At 42.7% G+C, this 18,548-nt stretch overlaps 1 protein-coding gene across 4 annotated transcripts in view; it reads left to right on the forward strand.

Moving 5' to 3' along the window:
* kif14 (kinesin family member 14) overlaps nucleotides 1–18,548 on the forward strand; it is a 44,792-nt gene that overhangs the window by 4,286 nt on the left and 21,958 nt on the right. For 2 of the 4 annotated variants that reach the window (XM_087143346.1, XM_087143345.1), the window contains exons 5-26: nucleotides 384–494; nucleotides 774–826; nucleotides 1,553–1,691; nucleotides 2,014–2,130; nucleotides 2,255–2,376; nucleotides 3,045–3,217; nucleotides 3,878–4,143; nucleotides 4,814–4,998; nucleotides 5,357–5,459; nucleotides 5,673–5,818; nucleotides 6,310–6,382; nucleotides 6,599–6,673; nucleotides 7,289–7,375; nucleotides 7,963–8,176; nucleotides 8,684–8,775; nucleotides 11,638–11,802; nucleotides 12,289–12,395; nucleotides 13,274–13,365; nucleotides 14,538–14,747; nucleotides 14,905–15,119; nucleotides 15,462–15,620; nucleotides 16,297–16,452. In XM_087143346.1, the coding sequence (XP_086999472.1) occupies nucleotides 384–494; nucleotides 774–826; nucleotides 1,553–1,691; nucleotides 2,014–2,130; nucleotides 2,255–2,376; nucleotides 3,045–3,217; nucleotides 3,878–4,143; nucleotides 4,814–4,998; nucleotides 5,357–5,459; nucleotides 5,673–5,818; nucleotides 6,310–6,382; nucleotides 6,599–6,673; nucleotides 7,289–7,375; nucleotides 7,963–8,176; nucleotides 8,684–8,775; nucleotides 11,638–11,802; nucleotides 12,289–12,395; nucleotides 13,274–13,365; nucleotides 14,538–14,747; nucleotides 14,905–15,119; nucleotides 15,462–15,620; nucleotides 16,297–16,452 (3,060 nt within the window). The remainder of the gene's footprint in view (nucleotides 1–383; nucleotides 495–773; nucleotides 827–1,552; nucleotides 1,692–2,013; nucleotides 2,131–2,254; nucleotides 2,377–3,044; nucleotides 3,218–3,877; nucleotides 4,144–4,813; nucleotides 4,999–5,356; nucleotides 5,460–5,672; nucleotides 5,819–6,309; nucleotides 6,383–6,598; nucleotides 6,674–7,288; nucleotides 7,376–7,962; nucleotides 8,177–8,683; nucleotides 8,776–11,637; nucleotides 11,803–12,288; nucleotides 12,396–13,273; nucleotides 13,366–14,537; nucleotides 14,748–14,904; nucleotides 15,120–15,461; nucleotides 15,621–16,296; nucleotides 16,453–18,548) is intronic. The other 2 variants (XM_022228618.2, XM_022228619.2) reach the window with 1 other exon arrangement.

Here is an 18,548-nt window from a genome sequence, read left to right on the forward strand (position 1 = left end):
CAACACCTTGTTGGTTAACGGGGCAGCTAATGTGTGGAAGCGACTCCAGGCGAGCCTGGTTCTGCCGCAGTAGCCGCCAATTCTGATCATAGGACTGGTTTGCAGGCAAATCTGGGGACCATGGTTATGCTATCGGTGGTCATTTGCAGTGGCCTGTACCGATAGTGGAAAGCACTGTGATAAAGTTATGTAGCCACTGTTCCGCGTCGTTCGTAATGCGGTGCTTTCCGTCATTGTGAGGGGGCTATTGGAATTTTCAGTGAAACATTGCTGGATTTGTCTACAGAATTAGAACTATTTTTATCCTGTTCATAATTTGGTTTGTGTGCAAGGTGTCAGTTTAAACATTATAATTTAACACTGGCAACATATGCGACCCACAGGCCAAGCACACTATTGAGATCAGCTTCTTTGAAATCTACAATGAGAAGATCCACGACTTGCTTGCAGCCTCGACAGACACCGACAAAGACGCCGGCAAGAAGCGGGCAACAGTAAGTCACATGTTGGGGCATTGAAAAAAATCTCCCAGCTCCAATCCCGATCCGTTGGAAGTTACTTCACAGACAAATTTCAAGTCTCCGAAACTCCTGAAAGTTTGGAAGAGGTTGTTTGCGGACAAGGTCATGGAACCAGCATTACACATCCCTTCACTTTATGATCACCATAATGCTGCACATTTTCCACCTTGTCTAATTTCAGCAAGACAAAAATTGGTACCACCCTTGAAATAACGTATATAGCAGTGACAATGTCTAGCATTTCATTTTCAGCTGAAAGTCCGGGAACATCCAGTACTTGGACCCTATGTGGAAGGTCTGTCAACGTGAGTAGTAACATCACAATTGGAATCTAAAATCTCCAAAGTGTATGGTTTCTTTGTGGATAGGCTTTTTATTATGGTGTCACTATGACCTTCCAATCATGAACTGTCTTTTCAAGCTGTTCTTTTGGAACTAGAAGGTATAATTTTTGTGTCAAAACAGTTGGGGGTAGTCATTAACCCTCCTATTCTGAAGTCACTCTTTGGGTCATTTGGTGAACACCTCAAAGAAGCACAGCTGTGTCGTGTTGTGCACTGCACTAACTGTCCCTCACAGGAATATCAGATTGCACTTTTGTGCTGCCCAACAACTGTGCACAAAAAGAGGACTGCACAAAAGACCCTGGGTCATTTTGTGTTGGCAACCTACTGTGTACACACTGAACCTGTGCACGTTTGAGTTCCATATAGAAACTACATGGTCACCAGTGACTGTGGGCATCTGTGCACATTTGTGCTGTAAAACCAAAGGAGGGTTAACACCGCCTTTAGGTTGCAAAGCAACCGAAATCTTAAATGAAGTGAAATTTTCCTCTTGTTTTGAATCTGAATACCTTTGAATATAACTGATTGAAGAAAGAGTGTCCTTTCTCATCCCGCATCAGAAAATTTATCTCGGACCCAAAACAATGTCTTACAAACTTCCCAGTTGATACCATTGATAGATATATTCACCACATTCTTGATTATCGAACAATATGTGGGTTTTCTGTTTTGGCATTCCATCAGGTTCGTCGCTAATTCTTACGGAGACATCCACAGCTGGATTGAACTGGGCAACAAGCAGCGAGCTACGGCCGCCACAGGGATGAACGACAAGTCCAGCCGCTCCCACTCAGTCTTCACCATCGTCATGACAAAGACCAAGGTACGCAAAGAGGCTACAGATTTTGTGCTCATTCCGGTGAAAATCTATTATGTGCACTCTGGGTTTTTTCCCATTTGTACAAGTCGAAGAACACTGTCCAAAGCTACAAATATTTGAATAATTTTTTTGTGAGTTATCAGTCATATGCCTCTGAATTGGATATTCAATATTCAGAATGTCATTATGAAGGCCGATTTACATTTTGCATGGATTTTTAGCACAGAGGTTTATTTGTTAGGGTAACAGCTAATGCTGTGATGTAAATTCAAATTTTCTTGTCACCTGATTTGCTCTGCTTTTGAATGCTCATGTCTCTGCCCAGGCCGAGATAATTGAGGGGGACGAACACACCCACAACGTGACCAGCAAGATCAACCTGGTCGACCTGGCCGGAAGCGAGAGATGCATCTCGGCTCAGACCACTGGAGACAGACTCAAGGTTGACACCCATTTACACCGAGATTGTTTCAAACTCATCCTGCACTGAAAGGGGTTACTTTTTCCTTCACTTTAATCTGCACATTTTCACAAGTGTAAAGCTAGAAATGAATGGTCTGTTACAGGAGGGAGCCAACATCAACAAGTCTCTGCTGACTCTGGGCAAGGTCATATCGCATCTCGCCGAGAACTCTGCGCTCAGAAGGAAGAAGTTCTTCATACCCTACAGAGATAGCGTCCTCACATGGTAAGAGATCATAGTCGAAGTGAACTGAGAATTATTTGTCGTACGCCGGACCTTTAGGGTTTTATTGAAGTTCATGCAAGCTAGTTAAGTTTTAGAGATGACGGATTTGTGTAGCAATTCTCTTTGCTTTGTGAAGTTGAGAAGAAGTTGCGTAGTTTCAAATGAATACTTTTAGTCCGTATACCCCAATACAATGATCTATAGTTTGGTTCTTAGAACTGAGCTCTGTGAACTTTCATGACTTGGCAAAAGGTCATAATTCCTGTAGCTTTCAGAATTCCACATGAGAGGTTGTATTGGCAACAGACGTGTTTGTTTCTTGTTTCAGAGCACAAAAGATACCATGCTCAGACTTATCCCCCTGAACTAAGCGTACATTTTTGTGGTGTTTCTCTTTATAACAATCCTCCTCTAATTTACCATATTAGCGGCGTCCCCAATTTCAGTCGTATTCCCCAACGTAGTGCATTTATTTAAGAACCTTAAATTCAAAGAACCCGACTATATTCTACGATTTCATTCCAACCTCCAAAATCACCTGGTACCATCCCATTACGGCTTTCAAATTTATACCGCACGTTCAGGAATACGATTAAAATTGGGGACACCACAAATACGGTCTATTACCCTTTTACCAAGCTTAAAATGTCAGGGTGTCTTTTGTTCAGGCTCTTGAAGGAGAGTCTCGGGGGTAACTCCAAGACGGCCATGATCGCCACTATCAGCCCCTCCAGCCTGCATGTGGAGGAAACCCTGAGTACCTTACGCTATGCCAAGCAGGCCCGCTCCATCATCAACCTGGCCAAGGTCAATGAGGACCCCAAGGCCCGACTCATCAGAGGTACTGAAGCCAGACGGTTGGGATCCTGGCTGGATTTGCAACCCATTACCGCAGAAACACAAGCGCATAGGCGACCTGACTTATTGACTGAAGATGGTCTAAGTTTTAATGGGTTGCTCTCCCGAAGGAACAAAAATTGAAAAGAAATTTACAGTAGTTCAGGACGATTTTCCTGTTTTCTTCACATGTACTGGACATTTGTTTGAAGGGGAAGGTTCTACAAATGGCTGTTCAAGGCTCCATTGTGCTCAGCAGTCAAGAGGCAAGATATCTGCTTTGATAAGCAGGCAGGTGCAACGCAGGAACTTTGTTCATGAAAGGGCAAGGCAATTTCTCCTTCATAAAGGGCACTTCAAGTACCAAATCAACTTGTCTCTGGGAACATCTCAGTGGGAATCGAGGCTTTGCCTCCATGAACTTCAGATACGGGTCTGAGTCCCACTCGAGAAAAGACCGCCATTCATTATCATGAAGTTATGTGATGCATTGTGACTTAAGTTGGAACTGATTGCATGATATGTTGCAGTTCTGCGACACATTAATTAGGATTTCATAACATCAAATTTAGCACTCTTTGTAAATGCAATCGCAATCTCGCAAGAAGTACTTGTCGACTCTTCCATTTATTCATTGGCTGTCAACTCTGTTTCCCGGATGCAGAGCTGCGAGCTGAGATTGAGCGGCTGCGAGGCCAGGGCTTCACCACCCCAACTCGTGGGGCCCCCCACCAATCAGGGCAGGATGCCCAGAGAGATGCAGCGACAGACACCCACACGGAGGCCATCAAGGAATCCCTGGCCGAGATAACGGAGCTGAGGAGGAGGCTGGCCCAGTCGGAGCGGCACATGAAGGAGGCGGAGGGATCCTGGAAGGAGCGACTGGAGGAGAGCGAGAAGAGACGCATCCGAGAAATCCAAGAGATGGAGGTCAGTAATCATTTAGGCAGTGGTTGTATGTCCGTAGGTGGACCCCAGGAGATGATGAAAGGCCTGTACATAATGATTTCAAAAGTGCATGTTTGTTGCTAAAATAGGATATGTAAGTGGGAAATATTTATTCCGTAGTTTGACTTCAGTTGTTCACTCGGGCTCTTCACATGTTGTTTACAACTATCAGCTCAAACAAAAGTTGGAAATTTGATCACGTAAAACTAAAAGAATACATCTTGACATAAAAACTACATCTTGTAAAGGAGTACCCTGTTGGATTAGAAGCTAAAGAAAGAATCATTTGCCATGGATGCCTTCCAATCTGTTTGATGAGTGCTCTCTAATGAGCTAAGTCTTGTGCCTCATTAACCAACTCTCTTCAAATTCATACTCGTGTGAAATAAAAAAAAAGGAACGTGCATCTGGAAAAAAGAGAAACAATTCCAATCAACTGTTTATCTTTTTCAGTTTCTCCATTGCATGTTATTTAAGAAAAGATTTTTTCACGTGTCACTCAGTTTAACATACTTTCAAGCAAAGGCACTTCCTTGTTGATTTAAATTGTGTGAGATTTATTTGAATGCCTTTCACTCAAAAGTAACTCCGGCAAATGGCAATGTTGGCTTGGTTCATGTTACTTGTACAATGTAATATCACCATTCGGCAGAAATCCGGAGTAGCCTTCAAGTTCGACAACACACTGCCCAACCTGGTCAACCTGAATGAGGACCCCCAGCTATCTGAGGTCTTACTGTATGTCCTGAGAGAGGGACAGACCAGGCTAGGGAAGACGGACGAACATTCCGGTCACCAGATACAGCTGGCTGGAGCACTGGTGGCCGATGACCACTGGTGAGTGCCATTCAGCTAAAATTATTTTGTGAGGATTTTTGTATGGTTTTGTTGGATATCTACTGATGTTGTTAGATTTTGATTGTGCAGATGGATGGAGGTTTGTCAATATTAGGCATGGCTAGCATACCAAGAAATGCCGACGCCGCATGTAAAACAAGGATTGATTTCTGTGCCAGTGTTTTAAACTTGTGATGTTCACTAAATTTTTATCTAGGGAACGTTCTAGAATAGGCTCAAATCCGCAATGAAACTTGCGTTCATTTTCCAAAGATTAGTTACATCTATGGTGTAATGGTACAAGTTAAAAATGTGACACCTCGTTACTTTTCACGAGTCTGTCATTATTACTACCCAGTTTGATCACAAACAAAGAGGGTACTTTGACGGTGAGACCTGTGGGCGATGCACAGACATTTGTCAACGGTCAACTCATCTCCAGAACACATCCACTCAAACATGTAAGTGCTGATCCCTAAAAGATGACCTTATTAGTGAATAGGTGAATATGATTAACCAACTACAAGACAGGTGCATGGATTTTTAATGAGAGGTTTAAATGAAATCTTATCGTTTTGCTGTATTTGTGAATAATGACGAGTACTTACAAAAATTATACACAAATTTTTTGTTGAGAGGTTTGAACTGAGTGCCTTTTCTCTTTGATTTCCCAGGGCGACAGGCTGGTGGTCGGTGATCACTACTTCCGGTTCAACCATCCTGGACAGGTCCACGACAGGTCCAAGGTTTCTGATAGCTCGGTCGGTCATGTGGATTTTGAGTTTGCCAGAAATGAACTGGTAGCAGCTCAGAGTGCCAGGTATTTCCTAGTTTCAACCCAGTCATATTTTTCTGTCTTTTAGCTTTTCTTTTCCTGCTGCAGTATATCCCGCTGTTTCCTTCAGTGTCCGGTTCTTCTCACCGTCGTCCATTATCAATCCCCAACTGGATGAATTCCTCATCTTGGCTGTGCTACGTTTCTTTACATCTCGCTTTGTTGTACCAACCAACCGTGCTCGAGTACTCGCTAATTTCGTCCATCCATCTTGTGTTCTTCACCACCTTCCAATTCAGTATCTAGTGTGATTTTTTTTGGTCAGCTTATGGCCTGTTTACTTTTTGTGATTTCAATCGTAGGGCTGAGTCAATTTGAATAATTCACTATTCGAATATTCGACCTTAAATTTGATTGAATATTCGGTCGTACCGACCGGCAGAGCGTTGATGAACAAACCAAATTAGTTGCAATAATGCACACAATTGTACATTATGATCAATATAATAACTCAGTAATAAGACCTCGCCTTGCAGGTTGGAAGCAGAAATCGAGGAGGAGAGGCTGAGGAACCACCAAGAGAAAATCGAAGGGATAAAACGGGCCCAGGTGAGATCCTCAACCATTGAACAGTCGGGGGAGAACATATCAGCAAGTCTCTCAGTAAAGGGCCCTGGTACCCAAAGCTGCTAGGCAGAACAGACCAGCTTATAAGGGTTTTGGTCAGGTTTATAAATGTTATTTCAACAAGTGCTGAATTTCCCCCACTGATATGCGCTCACCAAGTCAGTTGGCTGAATTAACTTGAAATGATTTCTCCTCTAGGAAGCTGCCCAGCTGGAACTTGACAAGCAAAAAAAGAAGTACGAATCTCAAATACAACAGCTCTGCCTGCAGTTGGTAAGACACAGCCGTTCTCTCTTCGTAAAATGTAATGACAGTATTTATTGGGTGGAATATCTGTATCATTTTGGGCGTAATTTTGGGTAAACTGAAGACCCATATTTTTAGGCAAGCATTGTTATTGTAATTGTTTTTAATTTATATAATTTTATGTAGGTTTAAGTGTATTCTTAATTTATTGTATTTTTGATTAATTTAGTGTATTTTTAAATATTTGTAATGCGCATTAGAACGTTTCTATGGTTTCTGTGCAATATAAATGCAAATAGGTCATTTGGGAGACATTTTGCAGTAAATTTTTCAGCATTGGGGAGACATTGGCTTTTAGGGAAACATTTCAGTGTCTCCTTATTTTCAAACTACCAGAAGGAGGCCGAATTGTATTGTCCATATTTTGAGAGATGATAGTTTACGGCCTAAAATGAAAACATACAAAGTTTGGTTCAGATCAGATTTAGGGAATATTGAATTATGGGACAGTAAACTTGGAAAAACTTTGTGCACATTCTTATGGAAATGTCTCCCTAATGACCCATTAGCGGTAATATTTATTATTATTATTATAATTGTCACAGCATTTTAAACTTTAGATGTTTCATTCTTTGCTACCAGGAGCAGCAGCTCGAAGAAAAGGAAGGCCTTGATCAAGACCACCAGAACACCGAGAAACAGATACAGGAGCTCAAAATGGAAAACAAGGTAAACAAAGGGGAATGGGAGAATCCCCTCCCCCTCTCTACGAAAATCTGTAAAGGTCCTAGCACTGTGAGGTGACCTCAGGAGGGCCGATGGAGAATACTTTGAGTGTAATTGATTAGCGTACATGTATGCCGTGTTCTTGACATAGACCATGCCTGAATTGCTAGGCTGCAACTTGAAATTGCACACGGTTGTATGATTGCCACTTTCCATAGAGTCGGTTGGGAGTAATTTCAACTGAATGTGCACAACCATGATAGAATTGCCAAGTATGGAAGTGGAGCTTCAGTTTTTGTCCATAAACAGTAATGTTTTGTATTAATAAAAAACCTTTTAGGGTGTAGCTGTGCACAAGTTCGTGATTGGAGACTTTTGGAAATGTTCGCGCAAGGGAAGTGCTTGAAAACGAAAAGATCTCCTGGTTTTTGCTGTTGTAGGTCGTACTACCCTCTGAGAAAAATTATTTTATTAAATTATTGCTTTTAGCAATACTTTGATTAGTCTGAAGGCAATGTTTTAATTTCTTGGCTTTTTCCTTCCCCTCCCCGATTAAACTCCAAGTTCCTTTTTTCTTGACCGTTTTTTAGATATTGGAGAGCCAGGTAACCAGCAGCCGGCGTCGGTTAGAGATGGAGGTGCGGGCCGCCCAGCAGAACCTGGCCCAGACGGAGGCCTACCAGTCCCTCATCTTTCTGGAGCTGGAGCGGGAACGAGAGAAGGCGGAGACGGAGGCGGAGAGGGTGCGGCGGGCCCGGGAGAGGCGGCGAGAGAAGGCCGAGAGGATGGGGGCCGGAGAACTGGGTAGGCATGGCTGAGATGGCATCTTATCTTGGGGTTTGATCCAAGATGATGCTAGAGGGAAACGAGCCTGGAGTAGTGGTAGAAAAATGTTTTGGGCAAACAGAATTTGAGGTGAATTGAAAGGCGGGACAAGATGTGGATTGAGCAACTCCACATATTTATCAGTCTTCCATTGTTATATGGTATGGCTTGAGTAGATATACTAGTCAGATGGTGTACTTAACCCTAGATCCCTGGGGACCATTGAAATCTTGCATAACCTTATTGGGTTCAACATGGTTAGGGTTAACGAGTATTTCACATGGTTAGCGAATCTGTGTGCCTTAGCAGCTAAATCAATTTTTTCGCTGCTCAACATTTGCTTCACACGGCATTATGGCTGACGTGCATTTTTTGGCATTCAAGCAAAACTTGTATAAGCCTGGCAAACCTGTCAGATCTGTGACATTGCTCCTTTTTATATACAACATTCACCCTGGCATTTCTGGCCTTCGTCATCTCGTCCAGCCTCGGCGGCCAAGAGTAGGCGGAGTCTGCTACAGCTGTCCATGTGGCTGCAGGAAGCCAACAACATCAGCAGGAAGCTGGTCAAGCACACTGTGAGTACACCCACACATTTCTATCCTTGAGGGGGCTGTCCCTTTATTCTTGTGCACCGCAAAAATTAGAGTGCGGAGTGCAGCGTTCAAATCGCGCCCAGTTGAGTCAGAATCCCCTTCCTGGTTGCAATGTCAACCAAATATCCCTTATATACAGTTATTTGCCAAAGTTTAAGACCAGCTGGAATTGTATTGGTATTTCTGTCACTGGGCCTGCATTACATTGTCTTACTGAATGATCACTTAACATGCTTTTACAGTGGTGCATAACATCAGTGTAGTGCTATAAACCCATGTGATGAATGTTTTTGCAAAGGCAGGTCTTGCGTCTTGTATGACATTTTGTCTGCAAGGTAGCATGGAAAAAACCCACACACAAAAAGTCTAAGTAATCAGAAATAAAGCAGGGCACACTAAATATTAGACTGTTAACATTTTAAATCATGGAAATGTAGTCAAATAGCTGTTTGACCAAGATACTAAGGTTACGCATTGGAAATAAAGATAAGTTACCATAATTGATTGGTTTAAATTTGGTTTTTCTTCAGGTTAATGCATTCTGTCTGGGTGGTCCTAAACTTTTGCATGTGACTGTAACATACTTCAACCTGCAACCAAATTTAGTACACTTTGGAAGTTCCTCCTTTGGAGTAAATTCCAAATATCTTTCGCTTGAAAACCTAGTGGGGTGCTTCCTATTCGCCCGGTACCCCACAAGTCACCGTAAACATGCACACACAGCACATAATGCCCTAGTGTCAAAACAGTGACCTTCATAATGCTCACAGCCATACCTGCACCGTGTGCAAACTGATAATTGAATGTGATTGACGCTGCGCATTTGGCATCCACAAGAGTGTGTGACAAATGTTTTAGAGAAAAAAAGTGGTGTCTGCTCCGTGTATGTGGTATGTGTAAGATGTACATGGACAGGCAAGCATGTACAGCGTCATGCAGGATTGACAAGTTCGATATTTTTTCTCTGAGGAACCACGTAACCTGCTTTGATCTTCTTGAGATTTACAAAGAGAATGGGTACAAATCTTATGTGACCCACTCTGCAATAAAGGGTATTAAGTCGCTCCATGCCAAGACACGTAATGGCCTGTTCTATTTGAAGAGGGCAAAATTTCTTCAAAAATGTGGTTTTTGTGTTTTTTCCTTTCATAGCTTCTATAATATTTTATATTTTCAGAATTTATGACTACAAACATTGATACTGATGAATAAAGATGAAGCATTGATCATTCAGTAAGAAATTCTACATAGCATTGTGTTTCCAAGCGCTACACTTTATGAGCTTTTTCTCGAAAAGTGTTTTTATTGAATACAAAAATGTGGATATACAAATGTCTATATATGTCTGGAATGCAGCGCACTACAGGGGTCATTCATATATCAACTTGTAGCTTTTGATGTACAGAATCCAGCCATATCAAAAACTCATAACCTGAATCTGGCGACTTATTATATGATGTAACCTGCTTTAGATCTTCTTGAGATTTACAAAGAGAGTGGATAAGAATCAGATGATGTAACCTGCTTTAGATCTTCTTGAGATTTACAAAGAGAGTGGATAAGAATCATATGATGTAACCTGCCTTAGATCTTCTTGAGATTTACAAAGAGAGTGGATAAGAATCATATGATGTAACCTGCTTTAGATCTTCTTGTGATTTGCAAAGAGAGTGGATAAGAATCATATGATGTAACCTGCTTTAGATCTTCTTGAGATTTGCAAAGAGAGTGGATAAGAATCATATGATGTAACCTGCTTTAGATCTTCTTGAGATTTGCAAAGAGAGTGGATAAGAATCATATGATGTAACCTGCTTTAGATCTTCTTGAGATTTACAAAGAGAGTGGATAAGAATCATATGATGTAACCTGCTTTAGATCGTCTTGAGATTTACAAAGAGAGTGGATAAGAATCATATGATGTAACCTGCTTTAGATCTTCTTGAGATTTACAAAGAGAGTGGATAAGAATCATATGATGTAACCTGCTTTAGATCTTCTTGAGATTTACAAAGAGAGTGGATAAGAATCATATGATGTAACCTGCCTTAGATCTTCTTGAGATTTGCAAAGAGAGTGGATAAGAATCATATGATGTAACCTGCCTTAGATCTTCTTGAGATTTGCAAAGAGAGTGGATAAGAATCATATGATGTAACCTGCTTTAGATCTTCTTGTGATTTACAAAGAGAGTGGATAAGAATCATATGATGTAAATAAGGCAAAAAAAGCATACTGCCAATGCTGTTTGACTAAAAGTAGAACATCCCAGAGATTGCATTAAAAAAATACTATAAAGACAGGAAATGCACTTAGCATTTGGTGCCCGGTAACAGTGGCAGAAACACAGTAGTCATAGGAAGTAAAACTTTCAAAATGCTAGTAAGGCACTTGTTATATTTCAAGCAGGATGTCAAGTTTGGCTTCTGGGGGCAAAAGGGTGATTCCGTTTTCTATTTCAGGGAGGCTGTGCCATTTCAAATATGTTACTGCCGCAGATACCAGGGAAGTGTTATGATACTGTTTGCTTTACCTTATCAGTGCTGGTTTGAAAGTGTGACGATTTTTACCCCATCAGTGCTCAGATCTAATGAGATCAGCCACAACGCACCTATCTACTCTAATGGAAATGTACGAGTAGAGATCGCGGCACCTCTGTTGCACCTTCAAATTCATGGATTCTATGTTTATCTTAGGAAGAAAGTCATGTCACTCGCAAAGAAATTGTGCCTTGGTACATGCCAACTTTTGTGTTATCACACAATCAAGGTGATCGCTGCAGCACTTTGGTCTTTTTTGAGACCAATTTCTGTGAGACATGTGGAGTTTTGTTTGCCTCGGCAGGTGTTCAACCGTTATGATGTGTCGTTTGGTGGAGGGGGTTCCGCCTCCCAGGACCTGCAGGCGTCAGTCCAGGTCCGCGTCACCAACAGCCGACTGGGCATTGTCACCTACTGGTCCCTGGCCAAATTTGAGGACAGGCTCATCCAGATGAGGGAGATGTTTAAGGTGAGAACCAGTTTGTCTTCTTAACACCAAACCCCGGGTGCCGTGTATAAATCACTGAGGATCTTGCTGCTTATGGTGTGGCTTAAAGTTCACAGCCAAAGCCATGTTTGACTGAATTTGTTGTGACTGGTTTCAACACATACGTATATGAAGCATTGCTTGCAGCCATAAGCCATAGGCATCTGTTCTATCCCAGCCCAAATTGAACACGATTCAGGGTTTTTAAGTCCATTCCAAATGCCAGGATTTCTGGCTTTTTTTATTTCAAATATGATGGGTCCTTTACCACTGCATTGACATGCATTCAAATCTCCCGCTAACACGTCAAAACTCATTTTTGCCTCTGCTCGTGACTTCACTGAAGTTGCAAAGTTTCAAACCCCATGACACAAGCTTGATTTGAAAGTCCTGAAGTATTAACATCGAACAGTCTTCAAAAACAAGCTGGCATCTTACCTTTAACTTTATGCTTTGACTCTGCCATAGTGTGCGGAGAGGGGTAGGGATTCCACCGATGACGACGTTTTCTACAATCCCAGTGACGACTGGGAGAAAGACTACAAGATAGATTCACCAGTGACTCCTTCAAAAAGGTCAGTGAGTTTGTATAACAAGCTGCCTTGCAGAACAGACTTGAAACCAGCTGGCACTAGTTGATTTGGACTGTGACTTCTCCCTTGTAGCTTGGATAGCCTTAACTCTCATTTGCACGTAGAAATGGCCCACAGCAGCTGTTAATCGGCATGAAAACTGAAGCGTAACTTTCAGCGACTTGAGAAGAGTCATGAATGGTTGATGCCTGCGTGGGAGACTGTACATTGCCATTTATCTTATTCTTGCTAGTGTAGTGACCTTTAACTTTACTGCTTCCGAAGGTGAGCGGCAGGCAGGTCACAAGTTCATGAGCTCAGACTAACCAATAAGCCATAAATCCAATTCCTTAACTTAATTCGGAGTTCCAAGCAACTGGTCGTAAAATCTTAATGGTTAGCCCCGTCCTGACCTGACCTCCATGAACTTGGCTTTCTTGGCCCAGTCTTGACCTGTATTCACGATGGAACCCCTTAAATACTTGTCAACTGACCATCACCTTGTCTTGCTTTCATTGGGCACTCGCATGATCACTGTAGGCCCAACTCTGGACCAACTCTTGCTGTCACAAAGTGTTTACAATGTAAATAGTAGAAGTAGTACAAAAACAATTTCTGCTTCTCAGTGCTGTTATTTTTAGAGTCTGGTTCAACCCTACCTTAAAACTCTAAACTAGCATCCAATGGATTCGACTGATTTGAAGGTTTATTTCTTTACTTTTGATGTGAAAACCTCATACGAGACTACTTTGTTTTTATTTGTCTAGTACTTGAATGGTAAAAGTTGTTTTAAAATTGATCATAATAATGACAGATGAGTCCCTGTTCCTATGTACTCAAGATCTTGCTGTTTCTTTACCACTTTTTTTCAATCCGACTAGGGTTTTCAGCAGTTCCTACACCCCCAGCCGATGGGCTTCCCTGACCAGTAGTAGCACTGGTTCCCCACGGCCCGGCTCCACAGCGAGTCTCGGTAAGCAACCAACACTCAACCCCTTCACTCTATACCAGGCAAGATATGGGACGGAGGGGTACCCCCCCTTTCCTGTCCAATCCCTAAACACATTCTAGACTGTTGTTACCAAACATATCCCCCTAGAAGTCTGTAAAGAATTTCTGAGATTCTGATCAAACAATGACCAACACAGAGAGGGGGGTTCTCTCCGTCCCATATTTTACTTCAAATGCTTCACTCTGCTGAACCCTCCAAAGCACTGCAACAGTTACACTGTCAGTCATTTTTTTTAAGGCTTGTTAAGGAGAGAGAGTTGAATGGCATGTGTCTGTGGGAATTCCTTGCAGGTGCTTGGCCATGGCTTCCATGCTTGCCTGTGCTATTTCTGGTGCCAGCTGTGTCCGAATCAACTGGCTGTGGTTAAAAATAACACATGTCTCTGGGAAGTGGCTGCAGCTACTAGACTGTGGCTTCCATGGATGCCTGTGCTGTTTCCAGCCACAGCCATGTCCGAATCAACTAGCTGCGGCTAGGAGTAAAACATGTCTCTGGGAAGTGGCTGCAGCTGCTAGACTGTGGCTTCCATGGATGCCTGTGCTGTTTCCAGCCACAGCCATGTCCGAATCAACTAGCTGCGGCTAGGAGTAAAACATGTCTATTGGAAGTGGCTGCAGCTGCTAGACTGTGGCTTCCATGGATGCCTGTGCTATTTCCAGCCACAGCCATGTCTGAATCAACTAGCTGTGGCTAGGAGTAACACATGTCTATTGGAAGTGGTTACAGTCACTAGGCGTAGCTTCCCTAGCTGCACACTTTTTTCTTAGCTGTTGACATGTAGGCTTTACCTTTGATTGTCAGAGACTCGGTGGCATGCTTGAGCATTTTTTGGCATGCGAATCTTATGCGATGAATTGTAAAAATTTTACGCAGTATGCAAAGAGCATTTTTATGCGGCATATAAAGAAATAAGGGCCTCATAAACCGAGGATGAATTGACCTATCACAGTTTGCAAGTTAGCCACGCCCCCTTAGACAACCCTATAGGATTTGTACATTGAGCTGTGTTCGTCTCAAACTTAGCACCTCCGCATCCATTTGTATTGGACAATATTTTGCAAGCTGCATTGAGGTGATTCTACCATGATTGGTCAATAACCCGCCGCAATCCATCTCAATTCTTCCTTTTACAGGAAGTGCAAATGGCAAGAGGGACTCTGTCAACGGCCTGGGACTGGCGAATCTCTGCAGGACGTTGCTGAAGTCCTGCCTGACCAGCCGGCCACGCACCCATGAGGAGACCATCGCTGACTGCATCTTGGGAGCCATGCAAAGGGTCAACAGGGCCGTGGCTGGACTGCAAGAGGCCTATGCCACCCGGAACGAGGCTTTTGTCAGTTCTGGTGAGTCATCTTTAAACATTTGCAAAAAAAAAAAGTTTGTCACTGAGCAACCCTGTTACGTAGTGATTATGCACAGGTCTAAAGCGTTGGGTGGACGCAGCCTGTTGTTGACCAATCACATGATACAGAACAATAACACACTTTATTTGTGGTGTAGGTGATATCTCTGGTTCTCTGAGCTCGGACCAGATGCTTCTGCAAGCCACCTGCTCCATGGAACTCCTGACTGCTCTGATCTCCATGTGGGATTTGAACCCCGGACGCTCAGATGGACATCTGGAAGCTCCGGCTGATGAGTCCGAGGGGGAACTCCTGGAGCAGATGGCCGACACCTGCCGGAAAGCGGCCGGACATCTGATGAAACTCTTACAGGTGGGAATTCAAAGATTTCTATGTCTAAAAAGGTGATTCATGATGCAAGTGCTGTAGGCCACAGGTTAATGTTCCTTCAAATATAAGTCTGTTCCAAGATAAAAACTCTCAACTCTGGAAGATCTGGTTTAATCTCTTTCCCCAGCTGGGGAAGATAGTTGGATTCTGTTCTCCCTTTAAAATCTTGGGTATGCAATGACAGAAAATTGATTGAAACCTGGCATTTATTCAATGCCCTCCATTCAACTCCTTGAATTGTTGAATATCTCTATTTTGTCTGGTCTTGTGATTGATTGTTTTGGTGTATTTCTTCTGATTTTTGCATCGTGTTTGACTGGACAGGGTTGCGATGGCGACATTGACAGCATGATTGCTGAAGCCAGCACCAAGATTGCCCAGTGCCTGGTCTTCCTGGCTAGGCTTGTGGGCGAGGCCTCCATGAAGGCACACTTGGACGTGCTGACATTTAGAGACGTGGATGATCGGCAGGAAAATGAAATAGTAAGTTAGCATTACTGATGGCCTTACTGATAATGCTGTGTTTCTTTTTTGATGTAAAAGGGGTCATCTTACCAGACTTTTCTCTTGCGGATGTACCATGATTGGCTCTCAGCCAATTTTTTGTCTACCAGATATTCTTTGCTTGAAACCCTAACTTCCACGTAAAGTGCAAGGCTGAGGTAACATTCAAATGCTGTTGGAACCGTGCACCCGACTAATTTTTGAAATCCTCACTCATGTAAGTCATGTGCTAACAGTCATAAGGAGTGTTGTCCCAAGGACAATCATTGATAGAATATCTTTCAGAGCCTGTAGATGTGTCTCATAGGTCACCATCTAAGAAAAATTACAAAGTTTCTGCATATTTAACGCCATCAAATACGTTTGTGCAATGTTCTGTACACGAACATGCACGGATCCAAATATCTTGAAAAAACAGCACGACTGCTGTGTGTCATGAAAATTTGACATCCCAAATGCTCATGCATTTGGGAATCTGTAGGAAGTGATGTCATGTCAGAGATATCTATAACAGTAAAAAACTAAAGTGTTGGCTTTGGTTGCACAAAGTTGTGATGACTCGGAGTAACATATGACACACAGCTGTGCTAAATCACTGAGCAATTAGGGCGTGGCTTGTCAAAGTCAAAGGCATTACCAGGTCATCTCATCATAGTTCCTGTTTGGACAGGTGGACCCCGAGCTGAAGCAAGGGTTCCTCAACGGAGCCGACGTCCTGGTCGACAGGACGCTCCAGCGAGGCCTGAAGGCCGTGACCAGCTGCGAGGCGGACCTGCAGGTCATTCTGGGACCGGACAGCCATCTGCCTCAGGTAAGTCTCTCAAAAGTATCTCGCGTCCAAGCTCAGGTACTCAATTGATCGGAACGGTGGATGCTCGGGTTGAGTCATTCCAGTGAACACTCATCATTGTTCAGTAGACTGATCCATTGTTAGCCCCACCTGCAGACCCTTCCCCGTCCGTCATTTGTCATTTGTGCATTATGTTGGTTTTAGGCAACGAAAAGTGTTCTAAATCTAGAGAACGATGCAATACAATTAACCTTATGAAGTTTAAGCTCAGTGACTGCTGTGCATTCCGAGAAAAACAATCTTCTAGGAACCTGTTTTCAAGTCAAAATGTGCAGTGATATTTTTGAAATGCGCCCATATTCAGTGTCCTGGACACACTCTCATCTGGCTGATCGCAGCTACACGAACCGACGAATGATAACAACTGTGCACGTGTGCATTGTGATGACAGCTTGTCTGAAAGAGTAATTTCACAGGGAGTTTGGTCCCCTAACTATCTTTAAGCCGTGTGTGCTTTTCACCAATAGTTTTGTCAGTTACTCTGTGAACATCTGCAAATGTAGGACTGTACCTTTGTTGGGAAACACAGCCTCTCGATGGCAACCTCTTGGCCTTGCAGCATTAGGGTGAATCACTCCTGTTACCTATCCACAGGGTGAAAGCACGACGCATTGCCGTCAGGTTAGGGCACTTGCTTACATTTGCAGTGATTTATGTAATGTTCACTTTCTCAACTTTCACCATCATTCATTCCAAACTGTATACGAAGAACAGTTGTGCTGAGCCAGCCAACAACCAGTGCTCAGTTGCACACTGCCCTCTTCCGTGCACGCACACAGCCAATACCCACAAGAGGCAGTGGAATTTATTTTCCCGTGTTTCCATTTTCTTGATGGCCTTTATTTCTTGATGGCCTTTATTTCTTGATGGCCTGGTCTGTTGTATTTAGGCTTTACAGTTTCTGGGACTGTTTGATATGTGTGGATTCGACTGCATGATTGTTTAGTGGTATTTAAAAACAGTTAAATTAAAGAATCAAGTAATTTGGGGAAATAAGTTCCTTTCTCGTGAAGTGATTTAGGCAAAAAGTTAAACTTAGACAAGAATGATATTTGATGGACTTGCATCCGGAGTGTCACAGTGATGTACTGTCAAATAATTGATTTAAAAATCATTTGTGACAACCTTTTTTTTTTTTCAAAGTATCCGATGTTCCCATGTAGTAGTGGCTTAGGGCCAAATTTTCCTCACATTCAGCCAAATTATTGTCGTGGGATCTAGAAAGACAATCAGTCGCCCGAAAAAGCTGCCTGCCTTGAACTTTTGGTTTAAATTCCTCATTTGATAAAAAAAAACCCGAGAGGCATGTCACCCTTGAGGTTCCGTCCGGCTGTAATTCTTACGTCCATGTCAATAATGCTCAATGATGCTCGGCGTGAGCGACACTTTGTTTCCATGGGCAGTTTCTGTTCCGTAGCCAGCTGTCACTTTAAAATGCTGCCACCCCTGCCCTGTGGGTACTTAAATTGCAGTTAGCCCCGCTTCAGATCGGGTTATTCTTGGTCGTAAAGGCACGCCGACGTAAATGGGTCCTGATGAGAGTTCCACCTGTGTTGCCACTCTGCATCGGCAGACAAATTATCTGTGATGTCGTTACCTCACTGTAGTAGCAATTCCATTTTATTTCCCCCTCTACATTTGTAAAAATGAACAGATCAAAGAGGAGATAACTTTCATATGTATCCAGGTTTATTTTCGACAACTTTACAGGGTTACGCATGTGCAACCATGACCTATGCTCTTATTTCATTTATATTGGTATATTATACCGATATGATGTTATAGACAACGCATGAGCAGTACTTTTGCCCAAATCCCGTAAGAAAACCTTTACAAGGTTACGCACGTGCAACTACGACCCATGCTCTCTTTCACGCAACTGAATCACGTTTGCTCAGGTTTAGAGGTGATTAAGTTTGCTAAGGTCAGGAATAATCAACCTTTCCTTGGAAACCCTTAAAAAATGTACTGCTTCATCAGTATACACTCTCTTTTCATTTTTTCTTTCTCCTTCTTTGTGTGACAGGAAAAAAAATTCCATATTCCTTATAAAATAC

Source organism: Acanthaster planci, linkage group LG11 (assembly GCF_054643075.1).
Source record: "Acanthaster planci isolate LZ-2023a linkage group LG11, COTS_SCS, whole genome shotgun sequence".
Classification (NCBI taxonomy): domain Eukaryota; kingdom Metazoa; phylum Echinodermata; class Asteroidea; order Valvatida; family Acanthasteridae; genus Acanthaster; species Acanthaster planci.